The 26,916-nt window shown below is 43.1% G+C and overlaps 1 protein-coding gene across 3 annotated transcripts in view; it reads left to right on the top strand.

The window, feature by feature from the left end:
- Window positions 1-426: 426 nt before the first annotated feature.
- PAX3 (paired box 3) overlaps window positions 427-26,916 on the top strand; it is a 90,609-nt gene continuing 64,119 nt past the window's right edge. For 2 of the 3 annotated variants that reach the window (XM_069466886.1, XM_069466887.1), the window contains exons 1-4: window positions 427-511; window positions 1,828-2,063; window positions 3,385-3,514; window positions 4,751-4,885. In XM_069466886.1, the coding sequence (XP_069322987.1) occupies window positions 427-511; window positions 1,828-2,063; window positions 3,385-3,514; window positions 4,751-4,885 (586 nt within the window). The remainder of the gene's footprint in view (window positions 512-1,827; window positions 2,064-3,384; window positions 3,515-4,750; window positions 4,886-26,916) is intronic. The other variant, XM_069466888.1, reaches the window with a different exon arrangement.

A 26,916-nucleotide genomic window follows, 5' to 3' on the forward strand; every position in this document is an offset into this window, starting at 1 on the left:
TTTGGGTGAAAGAACATAATAAATGCTCCCGAGCTCGGATCCCCGCACTCGGTGTCACGACGGAGGAGACTCAGGCAGGCCGTGCTCCCGCCTCTCCCCCGTCCCCGACTGGTCGTGGCTCTCTGAGCCCCCTTTCCAGCGCCCCCAGCCGCGGGGCCATCCGCCCAGACTTGCACCAAACTTTTCCACCCTGGGCTCGGGATTCTGGACTCTGGGGCCTCCCTGCCCGCCCCCTTCCCGGGTTCCATCTCCAGCCTCTCGACTAGGAGCCAGCAGCCCCCCTCCCCGCGTCCCTCCCACTCTTTCCAGCCTTTTTGGGGAGGGGCTCTCTACGCTCCAGAGAGTTCCCGAGGGTCACCCGGGCTGCGCTAGCCTTTCCGTTTCGCCTTCACCTGGATATAATTTCCGAGCGAAGCTGCCCCCAGGATGACCACGCTGGCCGGCGCTGTGCCCAGGATGATGCGGCCGGGCCCGGGGCAGAACTACCCGCGCAGCGGGTTCCCGCTGGAAGGTAAGGGAGGGCCGCAGCGCCGCCTGAATGCCGAGATCTGGGACCGGTTGCCCTACTCCATCCCCAGGCTCCACAGGCTCCTTTGGTGCGTCCAGGAAGCCCATTCCCCAGGCACCAACCACCCCTCCCCCCCGCCCCAAGAAGCAACAGTCGGAGTCGGGGCCCCACTTTATTTCCTCTCTGCGAACGGAGCGCGGTGCTCTCTGCAAATCCCCGCGGAGCTGTGCGGCCCGGCCTGCGCCGGGCCGGTCCACTTTCCCCTGTTGTTTTGAAAATGCCAGTAGTGGGGAATGGGGTGAACCGGCTTCTGAGCACCAAAAGCAACTTCTCTGAGTTTTGTTCAGCCAAAGTCATCTTGAAATTGTCCCGCTACACTTGTGAAATGTTACTTCGGGAAGAATTTTCATGCCGTGCAAAGTGGCTTGCCCTGCAAAGTTGTGGTGGCAGACGCAGCGCGCCATTGTGATTGGAATTTTCAGTATAAATTAATTCATTATAATTGCATTCATGTCAAATAGCGTTTCTGAAGTTTCTATAAACTTCTTTGGGAACTGCCTTTCAGTCAGTCTGAAGATCTTGGGAATCCCAGGGAGTCAGGAAGCGTTGCCAGTCTGAGCCCTTCCAAAAGGATTTCGAGGTTAGAGCCGGGATGCTGATCCGGCCGCTCCCTTCGTCCCGGGTCCAGAGTAGAATGTAACACCCACAGCATAAATGGGGGCTAGGGAACCCAAGAGCAGACCCGGCGCTGTTGTCTCTATCCGGAGGTGTAACAGGTGACATAAGCTGCTGCCTGCACTTCCTCGCGGACCCTCTTTGACCCTTGGCTGCTGCACTCTTAGCTAGAAACCCCAAGGGCTGTCAGCTCACCCAAGTCCCTTAGAAAGGAAGTGATCCCAATCGGACAGGGTTTGATGGGAGCAGAGTTCACCAAAGCCAGCACCTGGGTGAACCTCTCTCTTCCTGCAGGCTGTTGCTAGAGCAAGATAGACTTTGTACCAGCCTCAGGGTCTCCTTCCAAGTTGCCACCCCTCCTGAGCCCAAAAGGATGACAGTTTCTGTAGGGCAAGTTATTTTGCTCCAGTTGCTCTCTTCACATAAGATTATATGTGCCTGAATTGCTTAATAATTTTTAACAAATGTGTTTGAAAGAGGATCTGGAGCTGGGTATCCCACGTTGAGCAGTTTCAGTGTTGGAGCTGTTAACATGCACATTGGCCAGAAGAGTGCAAAATCAGGTGCTGCTAATCTCTCCTGCTGCTTTCTATTCTCCCTAAGTGTATTTCCCCTTGCCTCTCTTTTTCGCCTTCTCCCCTCAGTGTCCACCCCCCTCGGCCAGGGCCGCGTCAACCAGCTTGGCGGCGTTTTCATCAACGGCAGGCCGCTGCCCAACCACATCCGCCACAAGATCGTGGAGATGGCCCACCACGGCATCCGGCCCTGCGTCATCTCGCGCCAGCTGCGTGTGTCCCACGGCTGCGTCTCTAAGATCCTGTGCAGGTATCAGGAGACGGGCTCCATACGTCCTGGTGCCATAGGCGGCAGCAAGCCCAAGGTGAGCACGCGGGCCTGGCCCTGTCGCCTCCCCGCCTCTGGTCTCCCGGGTTGGGAAAGAGCCGGCAGGAGGCAAGGGCTGACACCTGAGGCTTCCCAAAGAGTTATTTTTCAAGTCCGTTAAGGGGCACGAGTGTGAGTGTGTGCGTGTGTGTACGTGTCTCCATACTCCTTGATGAAAGCTAGGGGAAAACTTCAGCCTTTTTGCAAAGGAAAAATAACATTTTTTAAAATACCCCTGAACCTTGGAATACTCATCAAATTATTTTAAGGGACAAACACCTAAAGCATGCAAGCTGTATGTGCCCACCTGTTGCAGAATTCTTCCCCACTATCTCCCCAGCCTCCACCCCTGGCACTGCCCTTTCCCAACCCTAAGAAACAGTTTTAGTTTGCATAATGGTTTATCTCCAAACCCACGCCCTCAGTCTCTCCTAGTGCAAATTGTTTTCAAGGAGTCAAAAACTAGGGTGATTAGTTTTCTTTTGTAATGAGCCAATGACTCCATTTAGAAAAGCAGTTTGGTGCTATCCTCAAATTATTTTGGTTTCTTTTTTTAAAAAAGAAAGAGACTCACACAGGCTATGGCTGAGAAGGAGGGGATTGCACAAGTTCTGCTTTTTTGCTGGATGTGGATAAAAGCCAGCGTAATATTCTATTTGCCATTGGGCAAAAATTAAGAGAGTCATGATTAAAAAGACTTCCAAACACCTTGTACTTTCCCCCCACTTACTCAAACCCTTCCACAACTTTTCTAAGAACCTTTGTAAACTTTTTTTTTTCAATTAGGGGAGGGGAGGAGGAAGAGACAGTCTCCCAAATTATCCATATTTGTTGTCCATTCTAATTTTTAAAAACCTAGATACCTCTTGCATTTCATTCTGCTCTTCACTTTACCTAAAATCTTGTGCCCCTTTGGAGAAGCACAAGTTGCAGATTTTACTTGATTTTTCAGTTCCTCTTTCAAGCATGCCTTTTTTAGTTTCGTATTCATGTTGATTCTGGGTTAGGAGTTGCCTTATTTCCAGGGATCAGAAAGTACACCCACCCACCACCAAGATGTTATAATTGTTCTTACTATACCCCGTTATGGGAGCTAAAGCAGTGAGGTGTAGGGTCCCCAGGCTGCTCTGGGATGGGATGATTTCTTGTCTGCCCCTTTCTAAACTAAACTCCTTTAGAGACGTATGGTCCTTTTGCTAACATGGGGTGTCTTCCCAGAGGGTACAGTGAGGAGCATTGGACAGGCCCCTAGGCTGTGGGGCCGCCAGGTCCGGCCCAGAGTACCGGGTACCAACGCTGGCCCGCCTGTTCTCTTAAAGCAGGTGACAACGCCTGATGTGGAGAAGAAAATTGAGGAATACAAAAGAGAGAACCCCGGCATGTTCAGCTGGGAAATCCGAGACAAATTACTCAAGGACGCGGTCTGTGATCGAAACACCGTGCCCTCAGGTACTGGGCCCATTAACCTCTCCCCAAGGCACGGCCGCCAGTCGCTTTTACCCTGGCGGGTCGTCCGAGCCATAATCACCCCAATTATCGATCCGGGCTATTGGGAGGCGGCCTCTCCCAAGGCCCTGAAATATTTACGAACCAGACGCTCTTGGCGTTTTATGGAGGGAGGGGTGAGCCACTGTCCTGGGGGCTGAGGGTTGAGAGAGCATCGCTGAGGTCTCCCCAAAGAGGATTTCTGTCGGGGAGGGAGGGCAGGAAACGCGAGGCGGAGGCCAGGCGTTTATTAATATTGATGTTCCCTTTTAAAGAGAAACAAATGTTTTGGTAACCCCAACCGAAGCGAGATAGGGCAGCGCCAGGCGAGACTTTGCCTCGTGCTCAGAGGAGGGGAGGCTTCGGCAACGGCCGGCGGAGGTTGTCCCCCAGAGTCCTAGGACCATCCGGCGCCCCCGGTAGCCTGGGGGAGGCCGAGCGAGCAGAGGGGCGAGCGCAGGGCCAGTGCGAGGGCGCGCGGGAGAGTTTGTTTTTAATTAAAAAGAAACTCCCTTTTTCCCTCTTCGAGAACGATATATTTCAGAACATGGATTTGTTTACCAGACTGGAATCTGGAAAAAATAAATGGGAGAGAGTGCCTTTTCTTTTGATTTTTACAATAGGAAACGATTCTGCAGTTGAAATTTAAATCCTTTATAGCCAAAAAAGAAAAAAAAAGAAAAAAAAAAAAAAGAAAAGGAAAGAAAACAAACAAACAAACAAAAAATCACTTGAGTTTAGGGGACAAGTCTGCAGTGTTCTTTCTCCCTTAATGCAAACTGCGCGGCCCCTGCCTTCAGGTGGGGAGAAAGGAGGGTACAGGGTGGGCTGGCGGGGAGGGGGGGGGGATTCTCTTAGATTGGAGGCGTAGAGCACAGTCTATGGAGTCAAGAAGGAAACTGTTTCCTGCGGGAAAGAGGGGGACAGAAATGGCATTTCTCGGTCCTCACTTGGAGGCGTGGACTTCACAGGCGAGATCTGCCTGTCCCTAGATGTCCATAATGGGGCAGGGGGTTTGAGTGGGAGGGTGAGAGGGTGGTGGAAGGACGGGGGTGCCCTGAGATGCAGGAGGAGACAGGACGGAGCATTGCTGGGCAGCCGTTCCAGAGCCCTGGCTGGGGGTTGGGGGCCGCTTCGTGTACGCCCCGTGAGTCTCAATCCTGTGCGCTCCCTTGCTCCCTTCCTCCTCCTGTCCCCCAGTGAGTTCCATCAGCCGCATTCTGAGGAGTAAATTTGGGAAAGGCGAAGAGGAGGAGGTCGACCTGGAGAGGAAGGAGGCAGAGGAAAGTGAGAAGAAGGCCAAACACAGCATCGATGGCATACTGAGCGAGCGAGGTAAGTGGCGGCGCCTGGTGCCGCGTGCTCGGGGCCGTGGCGGGCATCGGCTCCCTGCCTTTGGGGTCCTGATGGCGGCCGGCCCAGGCTCAGATTGGGGTCTCTCCTCGCTCACAGCCTCTGCGCCTGCCCGGGTAAGGGCATTCACGTGAAAGACCAGAAAGACACAATTAAAACAAAAATATTCTCTATTGTGTTTAATTTTTCTATGTTGTAAGTCTTCTGCACCCTTTTCAGCTTCTCGGAGTGTAGAACTGTGAATGGCGCTGGGGGGAGGGGGTACCTTCTTGCCTTTAGGTGTAGGGGACTGGGCATCTCTGAGCCGTTGAGGGGCTGGGGATAGAGGGTACTTGAGCCTTTAGAGGTTGAAGTAGCTTTTATGTCCTCAGGGAAGGCCCTGGTCTCCAGACTTTCCCACACCAAAGGAGAGAGAAGAGGGGAAACTCTTTGGGGCAGTGGACCCCAAAGTTGCCCCACGTTGGCTGCCCTAGAAATGTTGGCTGTTTTTGATTTGTTTTAAATTGGTTTCCAAATATGTCTGGGTATCAAAAGGAGTTCAAGCTCTGAGTTACAAATCTGAGGGTTCTGGGTTCTTGGGCTCCTAGCTGACACCCTCTGTCCCCTAGGGGCGTGGACCACCCACTCCTTGTTGGCAGTGGCCTGTGGGCTCCAAGAAAAAAATCTTCCCCCAGGGGAGCCAGAAGTGTAGCTTGCTTCCCCTTCACCTGCTGCTAGCCGTCTCCAACTTTAAAGGTATACACACAAAAAGACAGAAAGAAAAGAAAGTCAATGCAGCTGGATTTGAACCAGGAAGGGATCATTTCACTGGGAAAGGGGGAATTGTGCCTCAGTAGCTTTGGCCTTTGAGATGGTTGCTCCTCTTCGAATTTAACAACTGTTATGAGTGGCCAGGGGCCACACCTGCACTTAGAGTTTCCCCCTCTGGGGCTTGGACTTTTTTGGGCAGAGTTGAGTTTTGGAGTTGCCCTAGAGGGTCAGGCAGCTCTCCAGGTGGGCTTATATTGGTCACTGTCAGGTGACCCAGGGTGGGACTTCCTTTACCTTCATTGCCTAACTGTGGGGCAGCTGCTGGCTCTTTCAAGCAGCTGCTTTACAAACAAATGCAAAATCTGTACTCAACCTTGAAGGAATACTTAGAGTTGGATGTTACAAATCCAAATGCCTGATTTCAAGAATAAACAGAAATGTAGATGTTCTGGTGTGCACATGAAATCAAGAAGACACCCAAACCACAGCAGGTTGGACAGGGAGACAGAAAATGCTGTTGCTTTCTTTCCTTTTCAGCAGGGGCCCCATGTGGACTCAGTCTAAACTCCTCCTTTTGGAGGGGTGGGTTTCTGCCCTGGTCTCTGAGAAGACACCTCAGCTTTTACCCCAGGCTTAGCTGCAGCATAGAGGTATAGGAAGAGAGGAAGGCAAGGGTTCAGACAACCCTAAACCAAACATGTCCCTACGGTCAGTGGGGAGAAGAGCCCAGAGTGGGTCAGAGAGGCTTGGGGGCCCCACTGGCTTTGCTACTTGTTGCTGGAGGCACCGGCGCAGCAGTCCGGCTGCTCCCTCACAGTACAGGCGATCGAGGCCCAGGAGACAAAACGTCCCAAATGAGCTGGTCAAACATTTGTACAACTTTTCCAGCTTTTACAAAGAAGGCCTTCTCTACACAATCTACACTTGGAGATGAACTTGGGAGACAAAGACTGGAGAGTCCATTGAAACTCACACTTTAGCTCAGCCCAGACAAAGCTCCAGCTCGGAGCAGCTTGATGTGAACAAAGGAAGGCAACCTTTTTATAATTCAAGGAGAAAAGAAGAGAAAACAGCACCACAAAAGGCGGAGAATAGACATTATGGGCTTGCAATGAGGGATGAATTATTCAATGAGCCCCAATAGCTGCTGCGCCAGGAAGTTTTATGGACTCTCCAGCGTGGAAAAAGTGGCCATTTCACCTACAAAATGTTTCTAGTCTTTTGGGCCGTCTAGCTGGGCTGGCTGCCATTCAAGGACAATTGCTACCATTTTTAAAATCAGTATTCTCCCCAGTAGGGGCTGTGCTGTTGAAAACACACACACACACACACACACACACCTTGGGGGCTGAAGCCTAATTTAATTTAGGGTTGTCAAGGAAGATGCAGCATCAGTCCCTTCAGCGCCTCCAGCTCCCTTCCGAATGAGCTCTGGAGGGCAAGAGGGGCCCAGAGCAAGGATAGATTGAGGTGTAGTTTGAAGTCTGGAAACCTCAAAAATTCCCCTCTGTTGTTTGGGCATCAAAAGTTCCCGGCTGCCCCGCTTGTGAAATAGAATGAATGTTGTTAAAGGGCAGCTAGCGCTGTGCCCTGGCCCGGGGGGAGAGGAAAGCTGACAAAGGAGGGACTTTGGGTGCCTTGACCAGTGTGGTGTGCTGTTGCTGGAGGTTCCAGCTTAGTGAGCTTGGTGGGTCCTGCTGAGATTGACTTTTCAGGGGACATCTTTGGCCTGGGGTCCTACTAGGACACAGGGAAAGAGACACGCTGAAAGAGGTCAGAATCACCCTCCTTTTTCTCTCCAGGGTATGGCCTTTTCTCCTAGATGGCCCCCCCTTACCTTCCCAACTTTCCCTTTTCCCTCACCCAATCCAAGAGCAGCGCAGCATGCGGCCCTGGTGCTCTCAAGCTAGTGCGCCCTAGCGGGCGCGCGCTAGGCGCTGTGCGCCCCTGCTGAGTTCAACCTTCTAGCTCCCTAGCCCGTGTGAAAGGAGAACGTTGGGCGGCCCACGAACACCCAAGCCCTTGGTTCCCCCGCCCCCCGCTTGCCCTTGGCCCGCACTGAGATGGGAGCAGGCGCAGCCGGGAAAGCCAAACCCCGGCCGAGGCATCGGGGGCTGTGGGCACGGCCCGCGCTGCGGCTGCTCAATGGGCGCCTCTGTTCCTCCCCCGGCTTGGCGGAGCGGGCCCGCGGGCGCCGCCACAATGGGCTGGGCCCCCACTCCTGCGCCCTGCGCCAAAGCGCCGCGCCGCGCCGCCCCCTCCCCTATGCTCTGGCCGGCTCGAAGCTTAGCTCGCCGGGCTGCAGCCGACTCAATTGCCTCCTTTATGTCCTTCTCACTTTCATCTAGACACAGACCGCCTCCCCCTTCTTCTCTCTTTTTTTTCTCCCTTGCCTGAGGCTCACATTAGTGAAATTTCTGCAGCCTCCCCCCATTTTTCCCCCTGATTTTAAAGAAAGCCCTTAACACAAAAGCGGTGACTAATCAATAGAAACTTCATCATCTCCTCCTCCTCCTCTTCTTCCTCCCCCCTCCTCTTCTTTTTCTTCCTCCTCCTCCTCCTCCTCCTCCTCCGCCTCCTCCAAGAGGGTGACGCTTTTCCTGTTTGTGAGTTTGGGGAAACATTTTTGCTTTGTGCCGTAATGGAATTAGAGGACAGATGAGGACTGTAAATGGACACGCGACTGCAAGACTCTCGCTTAAATATTTAGATGCAACGTTACAATTACTGACTTGTTGTAGCGGCTTTGAAGTGGCAGCTCGGGAGTGCAGAGGGAGAGAGGCCAGATTGCCAAACTGCTGTTTTGATTGGGACTGGAGATACACTCTCATAAGGCTTTCCTCCCTTTTAAAATCACAAGTGAGCGTGGGAGGTTTGCAACAATTTAAAAGACTTCAAGCATAGCTCGTTGGGGACTTGTATTCCTTTCCTATCTCAGCCCTTCTATTTGACGTTTACGAAAAAGAGTGCCCCCCCCCCCCCCCGCTTTTTATTTGAGAAAGTAAAAGTGACAGAATGTTTTGCTCGAGTTTCCGTTTCGTTTGTAAGCTTATGAGCTTTTCTAAAATCGATGAGGAGGATTTCAGCTTTTCACGGGGGCCTGAGATACAGCAGTTAAAAAACGCAGAAAAGTTTTAAAGGTTTTTGGAGTATTTCATTTCCAGTGGAATCCCGAAAAGGGCACTTTTATCATTAAGGGCACGCTGAAATCCAGGGAAACGCAGGGCCATTTCTTTCCCGGGTAGTTAGCGACCAACGAAATTTTGGCGCAATGTTGAGGGATGCGGGAGGCGGCGGAAAACTTTCCCATAGATTAAAATCATGGGGTATAGAATCATAGGTTTGCGGCATCGGAACCTTTATTAAAGTGGACAGCCCAGCCCACTCTCCAAGTCTATTTGTCAGGATCATGAATTTGACCTCAACGTCGTTTTCTAGTCTTTAGAGTAAATTTCATGTTTTCTGAAGTCCTTACAAAATTCAACATGGTAAATATCATCCATATTTTAAAAAGCGCTACAGATACCAGAACGCGAGTTAAATTAGAACGCTATGCTCTTCTTTTCCTTAACGTGGAAGTAACGATTTTCCTGCTGGAACAATTTGAAAGGAAACACCAGAGTTCGGCTCATAGCTTTTTCTTTTTCGCTTGTTTGGTTTGGTTGACTGCTGTACGCTTACTGTCTAGCCTTATTGAAAACACACAGATTTCCCAATTAATGCTTGAAATTGTATGTTTATTTTGGGGTTTGATTTGATTGTTGATAGCACCGGAACGGGGACGCAGGGGCTTCAAGTGCGTAATAATTACTGAAGGGTCATTTAAAAGTCCCCAGGGCTGAGCATTAAAACCCGCCCGGCGGTGAGGCGGAACCAGCAAGTGCGCCGCGGCTCAGGCCAGTGGAATATACAGAAATCAATCACGTGAATTAGGGAGCTACTAAATCCGGATGGTTTCAACATCCATGAATACATATATTTTGAGGACATATACAAAAAAATCCTTCCTGATCATGAAATTAAATGTTTAAGTTGTTCAAAAGCAAATGGCCAATGAAAATTAAAAACTGCAACAACAGCAACAAACAAATGGGGAGAGTTGGCTTGGACTGGAACAGAGAAGGTTTAAGTTTGATGGGGTTCTATGACAGGTAACTTATTTATGCGGGTAAATAAAGATTAAAGAACCATTAAGAATGTACATATATAACTAACAAGACACTAAAAGGCAATTAAGAAGTCAGTTTAATGTCTTCTCTCTCTGGCTGCTCTGGGGTTGTTTTACAACTAGGAATTAAAATCTGAAAAGGAAGTTTTCAGCAGCTCTGGCCAAATATTGATTAAGTAGCTGTTTGTTGATACCATTGTTACACATTAAAAGGCCGGGAGCACGGCCCCTCAGTGGTCATCTTCTATTGTGAGGGATTCTTAACCACAGAGATCAAAGCGGGATCATTTCAATTTATCTGTCTTGGAAAATCCTTCTTTTCCTCCGAAACCTCTGAGGAGGAATTGACTAAATTCTCTTTAAGAAATAGGAACTGAAACCAGTTACATGTTGTAGGTTTGTAGGGAGGACTCAAGGGTGTTTTTAATTATCCCGTGGTGATTTCTTGTTTAGAACTGAGGCTAAGATGGTAAATTTATCATCAAATCAATTCTCGTTATGGGGGGAGTATGGGGAAGCTTGGAAGCTACTATATCTGCTTGTTACTAAATTTCTAAATGTGGAAGTTTCACTGAAGTTGCCTTCCAAGCTGGAATTATATAAAGAAAAGATGTTATATTTTAATGTAAATCTAGGTGAGGAATAATTAAATACACAGGAAGCTGGGAGTTATATTGACTACATCTCTCTACATGAGTTTCCATAATTTTTGTGTTTGTAGATGGTTAGGCAATTCTCATGTATATTTATAAATCCCCTGTAATATAGGAGTAAGTGTGTGTACATCATTAGTATTTATAAGAATTTTGCTGGCACTAAACTATATCCAGTTGCACAAAATAAAAGCTTGGTTTTGTCCTATGGATTGTACTTCCCATCAGAATTTGAGGTAACAGCACAACCTCCCAATTCATACTTAGATGTTGAATGCAAGGAGAAATATTACCCTGAATCATTTTTATGATCTTTTTGACTGTTGATATTTAGATGAAGTATTAGACTTTTGTTTGTTGGTTTAAGAAGTCAATATATTTGCATAGGTTTTTCTTTTATTATGAAAGCAAAAAAATCCTGCAAGGTCTTTTTTTGGAAATACCATCTCTGTGCTTAATTTGCAAATTCCAACAAATCACTGTAACTGAGGTTTTAAAATTTATGCCAGATTCAGGCTTTGGATATTTCACTGTGCATCATAGATTTGCCTGTGTGTGTAGTTTTTGAATCCTCTTCTGTGTGCTCATCTCAGTACTAAACAGTAGTTCATAGAGTTTTATTTTTATTTCATTTTTTAATCTTTTGTGTTCACTCTTGAACAAGATAAATCTTAACATTACTGAGCAGACCATTAGTGGATGTTTTCTACTATTTTCTATTATAACCCCCAATTAATTAATAATTCATCTGTGCTCAAATGCTCTCTGATATAAAATGTTTAGTACCAATCATTGCAGTGTAGAACAACTTAATAGATTAAGTTGGAAGTTAGAGTGGGCTCAGATGTGTTATGGTTCCCTTGTCTTGAGTATAGATGCAGCATTAGAGAGTTCTTTGTTGCATATTTCACATGCACATGTATATTTCATACACATGTGGAGTTAAAGCGACTTTTTCCCTTTGGGCATTAGGCTATGTGTTCATACACTGACAGAGGGACAGCAGATTCCAGCTCCAAGTTAGGCCTAATCTTAGAACCAAGGCAAAATTGCTGACCCAAGGATTGGCTGCCTTTAGTTGAGGAGCTGTCATCTTGAAGGGTGCAGAGAAAATGAAAGGAAATTTCAGACGTTGCCATTTTCTGGAAGATGAATGCCAAAGCAGGAACAGAGCTGCCCGATGTCCATCCCAGCTGTACTGGGAAAGATATTTTTGCCCCATTCACTCCTGTCTTCAGCTTTTAGCTCTACCCTGCAGAGTTGGGCCAAACACTGAGCTCCAATAGCATTGTGAGTTTTTTGCTGGAATCAGAACATCTCTAAGAAAGGTTTCCTCAAATTATCTGTGCTGGAATTATGCTTCAAAATTAACAAAATGTGTCTAATTTTCAATGTTCAATTGGGGTATGCACAGTTATTAAAATGCCCATTAACATTACAAAACATCTATTCAAGAGAGATGAGTTAGAAAGTTCACCATTGTCAAAGAGAGATATAAAAATCATAGAATGTAGTTGTTGAAGACAGTTGAGGAATAATAGGTTTTATGGATCCATACCTTCAATATCTTTTTTGCTTCCTTCCATACTGATGAAGACTAAGAAAAAACTAACAGATAATTTCTGCTATGGGAGCAGCCACTTCTCTTTAAAAAAGAAATTGTATTTTAAAAAGGTCATCAATGTACAACTTAGAATTTGATTTGATGTACATCTTTCCTAGAAAGGAAAATCTGGAGAAAGGATTTTGTCTTGCACATTGCTTATAGCAAAGTTTGTAGCACTTTACATTTTTGCTGCAGGATTTTAAGTAAAACAAAACAAAGCAAAACACCTCCATTTTGGACTAAAACAACTTGAACAAAGTTATCTGAGTTTTTATGTACTCCTCTTACTACATTTATTAAGAAATGACTTTCCCTAGTAAAACAGGTTAGAACTCATGACAAGCAGTATTAAACTAGCTATATGTTTGTCTCCTCAAATCCATTCAGTAATTTCTGAACTAAACTTTTTTATGTACTTTTATTTGGTCATATTAGCTGCATCTGTAATGGTAAACTAATATTAATTCTCAGTTCTAGAAGCCAATTCCCCACTCATCCTGGACCTAATCCAATGGATTCCATTTAAAAATAGCTGATCAAAATGCTTTGTGACAAGGATGGGAGACCCTTTTTGGCTGACCAACATAGCCAAGAGGGAGAGAAAATACCACTGATTTTCAGCATTTAAAAATTTACAGAAACATATTGAGAATTCAAATAATATAGTTTTATAGAGACTTAAATGTAGATTTTCAAAATTTTTATAATTGTATAGTAAGCATATTTCTGGAAATAAATATAGAGTTAAATGCATTTGGTCTTGTATCATTAGATGGAAACAATAAGTAAGTTAGGGTAGAATAGTTAAGAAAGGAATGTTAATTGCTGTGTAATTTGTATTGCAACATGGAATTGGTTTAGTGTATTGTGTACTTTTTCATAGTAAATGCTGATATGGTTACATACACAGTTGCATTTTTAAGAGAAAGCCTACGTTTGTATTTTGTGATTTTTACAGGTAGACAAACATGATAAATGTACATGTATATTTCACATACACATAGTGTTAAAGTGATTTTTAACCATATCCTTCTTATGTACTTTTTTTTTTTAGTAAACCCTAGTATAGGCATATCTTATCCAGTTCACAGGACTTGGGCTTTGCACATGAGTACTAATATTGTACTAGTTTTCTTTATAGGATCAATCTTTTTTTAACATTTTATTTCAAAATAATTATAGATTCAGAGAGTATTTTCAATCACATATTTTTAAATTCTCCCAATATTCAAATGTACTATCATGATTAAGAAAATTTTGGCTAAAGAGTATGTGCATATTTGTGTGTCTCAATTACCATGGTTGAGCTTAACCTGAACTAAAGAAAATTAATTGGTCCAATTCATTTTTTATAAGAAAAGCAATAGGTTTCTTTTTTGTGAATCCCCACTTGGCCAGTTTCCCAACTGAAGTTCACTAAAGCAATTGAGTGTTTCTTGTCTGGTCTGATTTAAGCACACTCCAAAGTACTTTTTTAGATCTTTTCTTGCCTTGCAAAAGCATAGTACCCAAGGTGGTCTGTTCTTGCATCACCAGTTTTGCTCTGAAATTGAGACCAAGCACATTTTAGGTGTGACCTCTTGAACTTCAGTTTTGACATCTGTAGGATGGGGCACATCATACCAACTTTCCAGGGTTCTGTGAGAATAAAATGAGAAGAGGGATGTTACGTGCAAATTATGCCTACTACAGCAAAACTCAAAGTCTTGGGGGTGGGGGGGTGGGAAATTCTGAACACACAGAAAGTGACCAGCCTGCAAACTAGCAGATGGACTCTGCCCAAGGGCAGATAAAAGCTTAATTCAGGGCTTAGGAGCAACAATGAAGACCAAACACACACACCACACCACTAAGTACACTTTCACCAAGTCAAAAAAAGTGAGTTTATGAGCAACTATTTAATGTTAAAAACTTCATTGATTTGATAGCCAAGAAAAACAATAAAATTCTAAAACCATTAAGATCTCAAAAGTTACTTATTAATTATTTTCCCTCCCAGCTTAAAAGATTACTTTTCTCTCTTAGATTAACTTGGCTTTTTCAAAACTCCTCCAAATGAAACTTTCCTTTGTTTTTGGCACAAGTTTTTTTCCGCCCCCACTGGATCAGGGACTGACAAATACGTTGCTTTTTGAAAATGGGTCTCATACATATATTCTTACTCCTGAAGTGCTGTTACAATCTCATTTTATGGAATTGTTTTCACACAATTCCTTACTATTTCTCCTCTTGGGCCCGTTTCATTGTTGTTAAATGTCTTCCTAACTCCGCACGTGAGATTGTGTGCATTCTTTTTCCTTTGTGCATGATTCTTCTTAATTCCCTCTCCTTTAAAAGTGAAGCTCAGAAATTTTAAGGAAACTTTCCAAAGTAGCATTCTTTAAGCTGGAAGATAAATTTCAACGACCTTTGTATTGATTTCCCTCCATCCAGTCCCCAAAGGTTGGGGGCTCCTGTGTTATCGGGGTGCCATGTGAGAGTGAACAGAAAGTAGCCCGGCTCCTAACGCTCTTGGGGGCTTCTTTCGCCCTCCTGCCCGGGCGTTTCTCCTGCCAGAGCAGCTCGACAGTGCAGCCACTGGCTGCAAGGAAGGTTGTTTTCTTATCCCCGCATGCACTGGTCTGACCTGTCTCTGAAATAGGTCAGGCGGGGGCACAGCCAGTTTATGCAGCTGTTGCGGCTTAGGCTTCGCAGCAGGCAGCCGGGGCTCCTTGGCCAGCCCGGCCCCCAGTGAACTGATAAAAATTCGCCGGCGGGCCATGGGGCCTTCCTTCTGGACAGTCCTGGCCCCCGAAGGCTTTTAGATGCGAGGAGACTCCTGGATTATGTGTGCCAACTCTCAGCCTCCAAAGGGAAATGTTCTTTTATTCTGAGGATTGAACTCTCGTCGACCCAAACACTCAAGTGAAATAGATGCTTTGTCAGATTTTATTTTTAAATCATCATATTTATTTTTGACTGGGTTAAACATTCACTTTGTACAAAATTGAAAAGATATAAATGGAGGTACGGTGACAAGTTTTCCTCCTACCTCTGCTGGCTACCAGGATCTTGTCTAACTTTCTGAAGACTCTGGAAAGTCTCTCACTTTTTCCAGAGAAATATAATTGCATAACAAACAATTACATTTCTCCTTCTGGAATGAAAAAAAAATTCTCTTCCTACCTTTTGCAGAAATGGTAGCCTACAGTATAAACCATTCTGCATCTTGCTTTTTTCTTCACTTTAGAATATATTGCAGCAATTATCCTACATCTGGGCCTGATGTTCTTTCTCAGGCTTGTTTGTATAGTTGCATAGTATTCCATTGTATTGGCAAATGATGATTTATTTAACAACATTTAGGTAGTTTTCAACCTAACAGCACCATTTGGCACATGTGTGAGTTTATTTGTAAAATAATTCCTCTGAGCTAGGGACAAAGGGAAAGACATTTGTAATTCTGGTAACTTTGGTGGAATTTGAGTTCTGCATTGAGAACAAATGGTAAAGAAGTTCTTAGAAAGCATGGGGCCAGAGTGTGTTTGCCTTTGGGCATTTGCGCAAGAAAAATGAGACACTTTCCGCTACCACTGTACGTAACTAGGACCATAGGTTTTGAAATTATTGCTTAGAGTTGCTCCACTAACAATGTTCCCTCTGGAAAGTCCTCCAAGTTTCTATTGTTCCTCCAAAGGGAAAATTCTCTAAATCCAACGGAAACTTTTTTCTTTGACTTATTGTTTCCCTTTTTATTTCTTTTCTTTCCCTTGTTTACTGTTTATTTAATTTCACCATCAAAAATAGTCTCTTTATGTTAAGTATTCTTATTTTTCTTTCTGTGTCAGAAAAATCATGGATAGTTTTATAACAATTTAGAGGCAAATTATTCTAATTGTTTAGTTACAAAAGAGAAATTGTCTTCCAAGGTCACCAAATTAGGTTTGAACTAGTAAGAGAGTTCAGTAATGAATGAATGTTAAAACATGATCTTCGACATCTCTATGGTTCTCCTGGAGAGAGTTGGAACCCATTATATTAAGTGAAGTATCCCAAGGATGGAAAAACAAGCATCACATGTACTCACCAGAAAATTGGTTTCCTTGATCATCACCTAAATACAAATCTGGAAACGACACCAATTGGACATCAGACTGAGGTGGGGGGTGGGGGAGGGGATGGGGGTATGCCTACACAATGAGTGCATTGTGCACCGTTTGGGGAGTGGTAACACTTGAAGGTGCTGACTCAGGAAAGGGGGGGTGGGGAAAAAATATGAAACTATTGTTTTAAAAAAAAAAAAAAAACATGATCTTGTATTTCTAATTTTTTAGAAGTGCTAACTGACGCTCTAGGATTGTGGTCCCCCCAATCCCTGGGCTGCAGACTGGTACCAGTCCATGGCTGGTTAGGAACTGGGCCGCACAGCAGGAGGTGAGCAGCGGGAGAGCAAGTGAAGCTTCATCTGTATTTACAGCCTCTCCCATGCTCTCCCCCTCCCTTCCTCCCACCCCATCTGTGGAAAAATTGTCTCCCATGAAACCACTGCCAAAAAGGTTGGGGACTGCTGCTAGAGGTTTCTTGAGTTTGGTAATGGCTGATTTTTAATTTTATGAATTTTTAGGGAGTATATATTCATTCCTTTTTATGCACAAAAGACTTTTTATATTTTTTCACAAACCTTGCCTCCCTCAAATCATTTCAGCCTATTTTCCCTTAAATCTGATGCTCAGGAATCCAGTTGTTGCTGCTGCTGAATGCCTGACTTACCTAAGCTCAAAGTTTCAGTCTGTGAAATGAGCCAGAAGGAACTGTGCTCCAACTATATGAGAAAAATAACCTTTTCAAAATCCTCCTGAGAAAACTGGAGGTCTGAACACCAACCAACATTATGAAGTCCATGTTTCAAGTCATTCCTTCTCAGGAATGGGCCTTTCAGAAATAGGAGAACAAACTAGGGCCAAGGGATTTATTTCTGAAAATCAAAATCTTGATTTGGTGTCAAAGAATAACAGATAAACAAAAACAAGTCTTCCTTCTTGACGGTTTTTGCAGTCAGCCCCAGAAAGGACAGGACATGATCTGCCAGCCTCCAGGCAGGAAGGTGCGTTTTCTTAATGCTAGCACTTTTGTTTGTGCTTAGATAGAAGACTGCTAGCTTGGTGCCCTCAATTCTTTCCTGCTTTCTCTCTGACTTGCTTATGGAAATCTAAAGGAGTCAGTTAGGGGATGTAAACAGGCCTGGCATTAAGCACATTTACAAAGCGCTGAGAAGAATCAAAAGCAGCTTTCTGCCCCATTCTCCTAGCTCTGTGCGTAATTTGGATTGAATCAGGCTCATAATTTGTGGCATTTGATTACTACCTGTAAAAGTATGCAGCTCTCCACATAAGAAGAAAGGTCTAGGGATGATTAATATCAACAAGGAAAATTTTGATTTGCTGTTCATGTTGCTGTGATGTTCTCAACAAAAATTTAGACCACATAAAATAAATTGCTTCTAGGCCTGTGTCAGCAGAGTGACCAAACTTTAGATTCATGACAGATCATCACATTGCTGTCACCCACACAGGTAAAGGGAAGTGGCAAGCAGAGCCTTTCTCCAGGGAACTGGCTTAATGTCGGCGAGCAGGTGTTTCTTGGGGAGAACAGCCCCTTGGCTTCTAATTTGTAAACTTGCAATTCTTTAAAATAGGAAGTGAACCATGAATTCAACTGGGGGAAGTGCTTCAATTTTCCATTTCATGATTCCCAAGTAAATGAGACCTCAGTGTCTGGAATTGTTGGTTATAATTTGGAAAGTTTTGAGTCTTCTAACAAACTCTCAGGCCACTTCTAAAGGGGGCTGAGAGTCCATTTCTGGAAGTTGAGCAAATAAATGGTGGTCTCCTCACAGTGCGTCCAGTGGACTAGCAGGATGCCGGAGCAGAATGTGCTTTGGGAACCTATCCAGTGTGGAAACTTTCCAGGTGGTGGATGTGCTTGGCTTTTATGCAGACAAGGCACATCCAGGGCATGTGTGTGCGCAGCACACATTTATCAGAGGGAAGCTGAAAGGCGACTTCTATAGTTTCTTACTAGAAGCCAATGTCTGCTTGTGGTCACTGGCCCTGCCAAGCTCTAAATACTTGCTGAATTTTTGTCTGAAGGAAGAGGGCAAATGGAAGACTGGGGATTTAGCATCAGGTCAGAAACCGCACAGAGCCAGGCTTAAGAGTGCAGGGGCTAGAGGAATGCCTGGGTATTGGGCACGTCCCTGTTATACCGGGAATTGGCTCCGGGTAGGAGGCCAAGATGGAAACCTAAGGCCTGATCTATTTTGGATTCAGTTTCTGGGCTTCTCAGTGAACTTTTGGGACCTTGGCTTCTCTGTGTTTTCTCCTTGCCTATAGAAACTGTCAGCTGGTCTTCCTCAGAGGAATTCCTGAACATCAAGCTGGTAGGTAGATGGGATGGCTGTCTCATCTTGTTTTTATAAAAGGCTCAATCATCGGTCAGTAGAGAGTAGGGGAATATAGCTCTTGTGGAGGTCAAAACAAGTACACATTGCCTGGCACACCCTCTTCTCATGTTGCCTGTCCTATTTTGGAAAATTGAAACCAAGCCATTGAATGAGCTTCAATTTCTAATGGGGTACCAGCATATACGTTGGTCAGATAAGAAGAGGAATAACTTCTTTATTACAAAATACAAATGACATAGAGAATCAAATTTGGTTTGAATCTTCGTTTGTTGGCTAACTTTCATCATCTTATTGAATTACTGTAATTTAATGTTACTAGTTTAAACTAATGATTTTTCCCCTGAAATGAATCCTTTCTATTTTTTTTAAATGAAAACCCAAATTAAATTTATTAGGTAAGACAATGACTATCTTTCACATTGAAATTTCTGGTACTTGGAAAAATCCTTTTGGAAAAAGTTTAGGAAAAATGAAAAGAACTGTCACTCAAACTATAATTTTCCTATAATTTATAGGAAATGATGTTACCAGAACAAGTTTAGGCTTTTCACGGGCATGTCTGAAAATTCCTCTACCCCCTGACCCTCCTTCCCCAAACCCTTTAAAAATGTTTTTTCCTGCTTTCGTTCCATACAAAGCTCTGTGGGCTGACCCTGGGGAAAAAGAGTGAAGTCTGTCTTGGGTGCTATCACTTCTCCTTTCCTGCCTCCCTGCCTTACCTTGCTTCCATCTGCCTTGTGCACCCTGACTACACACACACACACACACACACACACACACGCACTCCCCATGTGCTTCCACCCAGCTCTACCTCATTCACACAGAAACTCGGCTGGTTATGCTTCCAACCAGTTAAGTGGAAAGTATTTGTACTTTCCTAAAAGACTCTGAAAGCTGACAACTTAGCATGGAGGAATGAATCCTTAAGGATAGAATTTCAGGTGTCCATGTAGGAAAGCTTTTGCTGGGGCAAGGAATAGGTTTCTGATGCTCTTGAAGTCACAACCTAGCAGATCTATCTTCACTGTGAAAGGACAGGATTAGTTCAGCAATGAGGGGGGCCCTTGCTGGCGAGCAAGACCTTTTGGGGGCGTGGTGCGCCATGGAGCCATCCAGGAAGAGGCGGGGCCAGGTTGGGCCAAGAGCATCCTACACTGCAGGTAGATTTTTCCCGCTTCCTCAGTGCCAGGGAAGGGTCTTGGCTTGTGTCCTCTGGGCGCCTTCCTTGGCAAAGAGTAGAGGAAAGACATGAAGGGTCGTTGTGGCCCAGAGCCATAGACCCAAGGGCAGTGTGGGGCTCATCTTGCCTTATAGCTCAAAACCCTCGCCAAGGAGCAGAGGTCAGATCTGAGCTCTCATACTTCTAGTGGCTCCTGCATGGTTGTCAGAGGTCTGAAGAGATGAGACTCCACTCATCAAGAAGAGTAGCATCCAAGGATGTCCATCGTGAATACACTAGCTGGGAGAGCTTCTGGTCAGAGAAACCCAAAGGCTTAAATCCCAGAGACTCCTACCTGCTCAGTCCTGGGACCCTTGAGAGCCTCAGAAATACATTGCTTTGGAGGATATAAGCCACGGATGTCCCAGTGGAACAGCTGGGATTTAGTCCATCTATGATATCTGGGCTTCAGAAATAGCCTGTTGTGTTAGTGGACTATTGAAATGACTTTGGGTTTCCATTGGACCTCCACATTGGCACTTAGACTTGATTTCAGCTTTATAAACATTAGGTAAGGACAGTAGATGCAAGCATCTAAAAACAGCCCACATCTCTTGAGGAGGTGTCCTTGTCAAAGGTGGGTTCACCGTAGAGCTAATGAATCTGTGGAACCTCACCTGTGTGTGTCCCTTCCAGGCTCTGGGAGGTACCCCAACAATATCTTCCTGTGATTGGGGTTTTGTAAATGTTGCAAAGTTAAGATACACTGGTATTTATTTCTCAAGAGGGGGACCCTATATTGTAAAAGTTTCAGACCCCATAAAACTGCATCTACCCTTGTCCTTGTTCAGCAGAGGTGGGTAGCGATGGCACACTTCTGTGTGTGTAGTGTGAGAACAAAATACTAGCAACGCAGTTACCCTCCATGTGTGTCTTGCACTTCATAGTCTGCAGCGTAAATCCTTGTTTCTTGTTTACTTCAAGGAGCCAAAGTCTGGGTCTGGCACGTTACCCATGATATCCTACTGTACACGACAGCCTCTGTCCTTGGAGGGAGCCCCTTAGGGGAATCCTGGACCGACTCCTCACAAGAAGATGAGGAACATCCACTCCATGAATAAGGGCGAGTGGACAAAACCCTTAATTTGGAGGAGGGGCCCAGTTTCCTCAGCTGTAAAGGTTGCATTAGGCAATTTTTAGATGTTTATTGTAGCTCTCTGAAACTATTGCTATAACCAGGTTGCTTTCCCACTCTGGACTTCATTCTCCCCTCCTCTGAAAAATGGAAGCTCTGTACCAGGGAAAGGCCACCGTCTCTCCCAGCTCTGGCCGGCCATGGCAGCTGTGCCGTCCTGCCCTCTGGAAGCCCCAGGCAGCTGCTCGAGCAAACAGTGGGGCCTCCAGGCAGCCAGGGAATCAGGGCGAGGCTGGAGAGGGCTGTGGCCCCTCCATGTCTTAGAAGGTGAGCAGCTTCTACCTTGTCTTGTCTTTGGGGGGAAGGATGCCTTTAGTTGCTGGAAGAAGGAGGTGCAAACAGAAGACTGCTGGAAGAAATGTTTCTGTGTGGTCACACAGGTGGCCATACTGACTCTGCCTCGTCCACGTGGGGAAATCTATGTTTTCTTGCACCTCCTGTCAAAGCTGTGGCTTTCAGAAGAGGCTGGAAAGGCCTGTAGGTATTGTTTAAAGAGCTTCCCCTTCACTTGGTTGCACGTGATTCTGCCAGAAAAAGTTAAAGTTGCTTAGACAGGAGGGTAACGTTCCCTCTTTTAAATTTTCTGTGTCTAGACAATTTCTCGCTGTGTCCAGAGAGGGATACACAGGATTTGTGGTCACTGACTACCCCAAAGCTAGCAACTGGGCTTGGAGAGAGAGAGAGAGAGAGAGAATCAGACAATTCTAAGTCATATCTTAAACTTAAATTAACACCTTCATGTCTCACACTTAGTAGTTGCTAGAAACTGAATCTAGCAAACAAGATTTCATTTTCTTTTTTTGCCTCTGAGTAAAACACACACATACACACTCATAAATTAAAAAAATCTTATTTTAATCAATTAAAATTTTCCACACAAAACAGAGTTTGAGAGAAAACTCGTGACGATTAGGAGATAATTTCTAATCTGAAAACTTACTGTTTTTGTGAAGACTTTGCTGTGAAGCATTTTAGAAACTTGGAAAGAATGTGAGAAATATTTTTTGTTATATTGAAAACAATTCAAGGCAAAATGTCACAGCCTATCAAGTGGAGATTTTACTAAGTTTTTTCCCTCCACTTTATTACTATTTTATTTTTGTGGAGGAAAATTATTTCAAAAGTCAACATCTACAATGTATCGACATTTTACTTGTATAGTCTGAAAATAGACAGTGATTCATTCATATATTACAATTTTTAATTAAAAAGACTGAAAGATAAAATTAACAATGTAAAATACATCCTAAAAATCTGGGTTTTTTTTGTTTGAGGAATTCTTTAGAGCATATAAAATATCCAAACTAATATTTGCATGCATATTTCTTCTTATGTACCTGATATCTATGGCTCAAGATTTGTTGTAGTTTCTTTACCTTAAATAGGCTTGTGAACATATATATAAGCAAATATTGCTATAAAATATTTGCTAATCTTTTAAAATAGAGGCTGAACATTATAAAATGAGAACATTAGGAAGAAAACCTATACCCCTTTCTACATTCAGAATAATAAGCACTACTGTTTACCATATGAAAGAGTTTGTTTCTGTTTTTCTTAGTGATTATCTTGTACTCAGATCAAATATATTGCAATTTTGAAACTTGAATTGAAATTAAAATTTTTATTTGATAAGGGAAAAAGTCATTACTTGACCTTGAGATTAAAGAAGAAATCTGATCTCAGCCACTTTTAGCCAACATTAGAATTTTTGTTGAGTAACTCCATACAAATCAAAACAACTCCAATTTTTATTGACTCCTTTTTCTGTATCCACAGACAAAACTCTGAGTTATACTGCCACATTAATTGGGTTCCAATAGGTTCGAAGAAGTTGAGTTTATGAGAGTTATGGCATAAATTTGTTTAATGTGGTTTGACTAGCACGATAACTGTATAACTTTTAAAACGGCAGGCATTTATAATGCTTTGCCAAGTTTGGGGTGGTGAGCAGCACTCGATCTGAGTATTTGATTTCCTCTACTTATTTTTTTCTATGTTTTCTTAGGGAAGTGCTAGTTGAGATTCGAAGAAGAGTTGTTATTCTGTTTAACTATATAAAAACATTAAAACATTTTAGGGAATGCAAAATACATATGCTTCAGGTTAAAATATTGAGACATCTTGGATATTTTAATAACATTTCCACTCTAAAGTAGCAAAAGCAGACTTTTTTTTTTTAAACTTCCTTTATATAGAAGGTTACATTTGCTGATTAAAGTAATTTAAACATTTTGGAAGAACACTTTACAGTGGTGAGACATTTACTATTTTCTACTCTGCTATTAAAAGAGGTATTTTTTATTTATAGGTAGAGTACCATTATGATTATTTTTGCAATTGTTCAGAGGGATTTTAATGTAAATATAAATGTAAATTTATACTCATTGAAACTGAAATCAACAAATGCTAAAAGAAAACTGTAGAATGACATTCTATAAGCATATATTTCACCAAAATTATTTATATTAATAATGCTTAAAGACTTTGTTATACAATTCATTTTGGACACTTAAATTTAAAATATCCCTTCAGAATTTGGAGAAAATGAAACTGCTGCCATTTAAGAAGGGAGGGACCAGCAGAGCAGAATACAGTGTAGCACACACTATGGAATCTGTACATTTTATTTCCCAAGTCCTTTGTGTGGTTGATTTCTCACATTAGGATTAAAAAGGTAATTTCCCAGGAACCAAATAAATACCAAACTCCAAATTCACTTGCAGGGCAGATTTCAATTTAGACCTGCTTTTATTGGAATGATGGAAATTTTCTAATGAAGGAAATGAATTAAGCACATTTTTAAAATGATAGCACTTACTTTGTAATATTGTAGTTGAGTTTTTATTCTATTATAGTTCCAAGGGCTGCCAAATTACCTAAAAGGAACAATGAGTTTCTCAGCAGAAAAAATAAAAAAGAAGAAGAAAAAGAAATTATCCAAAGATGCTATAACTATAAAACAATCCTCCCTGCTAAGTTTTGTGTGGCTTTAAATGCAATTGAATATTAATTCTTTCAGATCTAGTTGACTTAAAAGCTAGCATGGATCAGGAGCTGATTTTTGGCATTCCTTCATTTTTCCACCCTTTTGTTCACTTGACACACAGCTTTTATACACTGGCTTTGCAGGAACCACTGGCATGATCTCCGAACAATCTGTTTGAGAAGGAAAGGGCTCCTTCAACCAGCAGTCAGAGTTTTAATTAAATACTGTCCATCCTGTCTACCTTAAACAGCTGAAGAAATAGCTGTTGGCATAAAGGTACCAATGAACTTATGTTCTCTGGTGTTAATAGGGCAAAGAACCTTCTTGGTAGTTAAAAAAGAAACACATACACACCAAAATCATGTGGTTATTATTATTTTTTTAAGTTAAGAAGAATCACAACGAAGCCACAGTCCTGTTCCGTGCTGTTAGACTCAGTATCATGTTGTAAGGGACATGCAGGTTGAAGAAATTATTTTGTTTATTAATTCAGGTTACATGTCCTGCCAGGCTGGCTGGAAGAGAAAGGAAAGAAAGGTGTAACTTTAAGCACACACTGATTTGTTCTTATTACATAACAAAAGTCTATTTCTTTATCATGTTATCATTCAGTTAATAAAAATTAGCTACAATAACAGCATCAACTTAAAAACCCCTCAAAGTCCAGGGGATTTTCTTTCACAATGAACATGAATACTGTTCAGAAATACAAACAGTCAAAGGATAACTTTAGGTCTGAAAGAGAAACCTGGCAAGGGTAATTGAATAAGCCTGGGTCCCCTGACTGTGTCATGGTGAGGGCAGTCAACATGTCATAATTAGGTTTATTGAGGGCCATTCCAACAATCTGCTTCTATTCTTCCTGCCTTATTGTCCACAGCTAGGCAAATAGCCAAGGGACAAAAGGAATCAAGTGCTGACAAAACATGAAAGAGGAAAAAGATTTAGCTGCTTTTATCAAAGAAACTGAGAAGGACTTTGTGTAAATAAAATAAGTGACTGGCCATCGTGCATTTAGGCAATGCCGTTTTCATTAGAATTAATTCTTGACATATTGGAAGAGTTCCAAGGGAAGGATTTCTACTTCTGACAAGTTTAATTTGTAAATTAAAAACAGTTGGTTAAACATGAGCCTCCATCAACAAAACTTAACCAAAGCCATACATGGTAAAGGCCTAAGCAGGTGAAAAAGAGAATTACTTTGAAAACAAAGTCTTCCCCAAAATTATGCAAATTCTTATTACTTCATAACAAATGTTACCCATTGAAGCCTACAGCAGGATGTCTGCTCCTAGAGATTTGTTTAGATCACATTTTCTTCCCCTTTAAGCCTCTTTAGTTGACATAACACTTACTCCATGCTTGGGAAACATGCTGGTGCTTGGGAGAAGTGGCAGCAAGATAAGAAGAAGTATAATTACATTTTTAAAGAAGTGAAGCTAATACAACTTTTGTAACTTCACATTTTAGGATGGCTTGCTCCATTTTTTTTTTTTTTTGCATTGAAGAGGAGAGCTTCCTCCAAGTGCGACTCTGATTCCTAAGTGGGGAAAAACAGTGGAAGCTACTATGCAGTGTTTCCTGAACTAAATATTCATCAGATCCCAGGTCAATGTTGTCTGGTAGGATGGTTGCATGCAACTTGAGCAGCCTTGTGGTTATGACTTGGTGACATGGAGAAAGTGAAAGCTTCAGGAGAGAGGTCCAGCAGGCATCTGGACAAGGCTTTCATTTAAGTCTAGGAAAGTCCTTCAATAAAACAGCTATTTGTGAAGTTGGAACACCTTTCCTGGTGCATTTTTGCAGCTTGCACGTTAAGTCTTAGAAGCAGTCTTCACATGGAACTGAATTTCTGAAGCACCTTTTACCTTTTTCAAGCTGCAAATGGGAGGGTGGCTAGAGAAGAGAATGCTGTCACGAATGATTTGTCCCTTGGTAATATAAATTTTACGTGGGTATCAAATGCCCGTCAATTTCATTGAGAATTACATAGAAAATAAGAAACCTATTACTTGGGTAACTTCAATGACGAGGCTATTTAGATTCAAAAGCTTCAAATTGCTTTACTTCACCTGACATCAAGGCACGTTGCCTTATTCCTTGGTGCTTAAAGTGAAAAAAAAAATTTTTTTTCTCAACTTGAAGAATCATATAATTACATGAGATAGTGGGTGTAAAAGCACTCTAAGTGTAAAGCCATGGACAAATGCAAGATATAATCATTATCAGTGACCGGCAGCATTATTGTCACCGTCACCATCAGCATCATTATTATTGCTATGTTTGGGATGAAGCTCACCAATGGTAATATTTATAAGACCATAGCATCCTGGGGAAACATTGCAATATGTGGTGCAAACACTTTTCTTGTGTCTTGTTAAGCTGGATTTGTGGTATCTTGAAGTTTATTCCAGTCACAGATTTTGGTGAGGAATCCCCGGAACATAGAGCTGTTCCAAACTAGTTCTGCACCAGATATAACTATGGCTTTATCCAAGGTTTTAGGGTTAAGAGACTGGTTTGTGTTCCAGGTTACTCTCCGAATAGCTGCATCATCATGGGAAAGTCACTAACTGTTGTGAACTGGATTCCTCTTAAATTAGGTGAAAATACTTGCTCCTTTGCCTCAAAAGATTGTGATGTATTAGTGACCACAAACATATTAGAAATTCTGAACAAATATAAAATATTGTTTACTTTTAATCTGCTGATTGCTTTTGTACTCATTTAAACAAGATTTGCTAGCTAATTGATTTGCCTTCTTGCTTTCTTAGAGTACAGTTTAACAAGGATTAAGTGGGTCTTCCTGTGGTCAGTCCAAAATATACGGAACTAATTCTGTATTCAGGACATATGGGACCTAGTTGCTGGGATAACATTGCTTTATTGCAAAACAGCACACTGGTGCACATCTAGGGAAAACTGGTATGGGAGAAGCTGCTTTTAAGGGTTTGGATTTGGGCAAAATAAGTCTTTTGATTTCCACATTGTTCCGATGCCTGTTGGCTCATGTCATAAGTTTGGAAGGCCCAGCAGGCCAGGAAAGGAGTT

Source organism: Eulemur rufifrons, chromosome 1 (genome assembly GCF_041146395.1).
Source record: "Eulemur rufifrons isolate Redbay chromosome 1, OSU_ERuf_1, whole genome shotgun sequence".
NCBI lineage: Eukaryota > Metazoa > Chordata > Mammalia > Primates > Lemuridae > Eulemur > Eulemur rufifrons.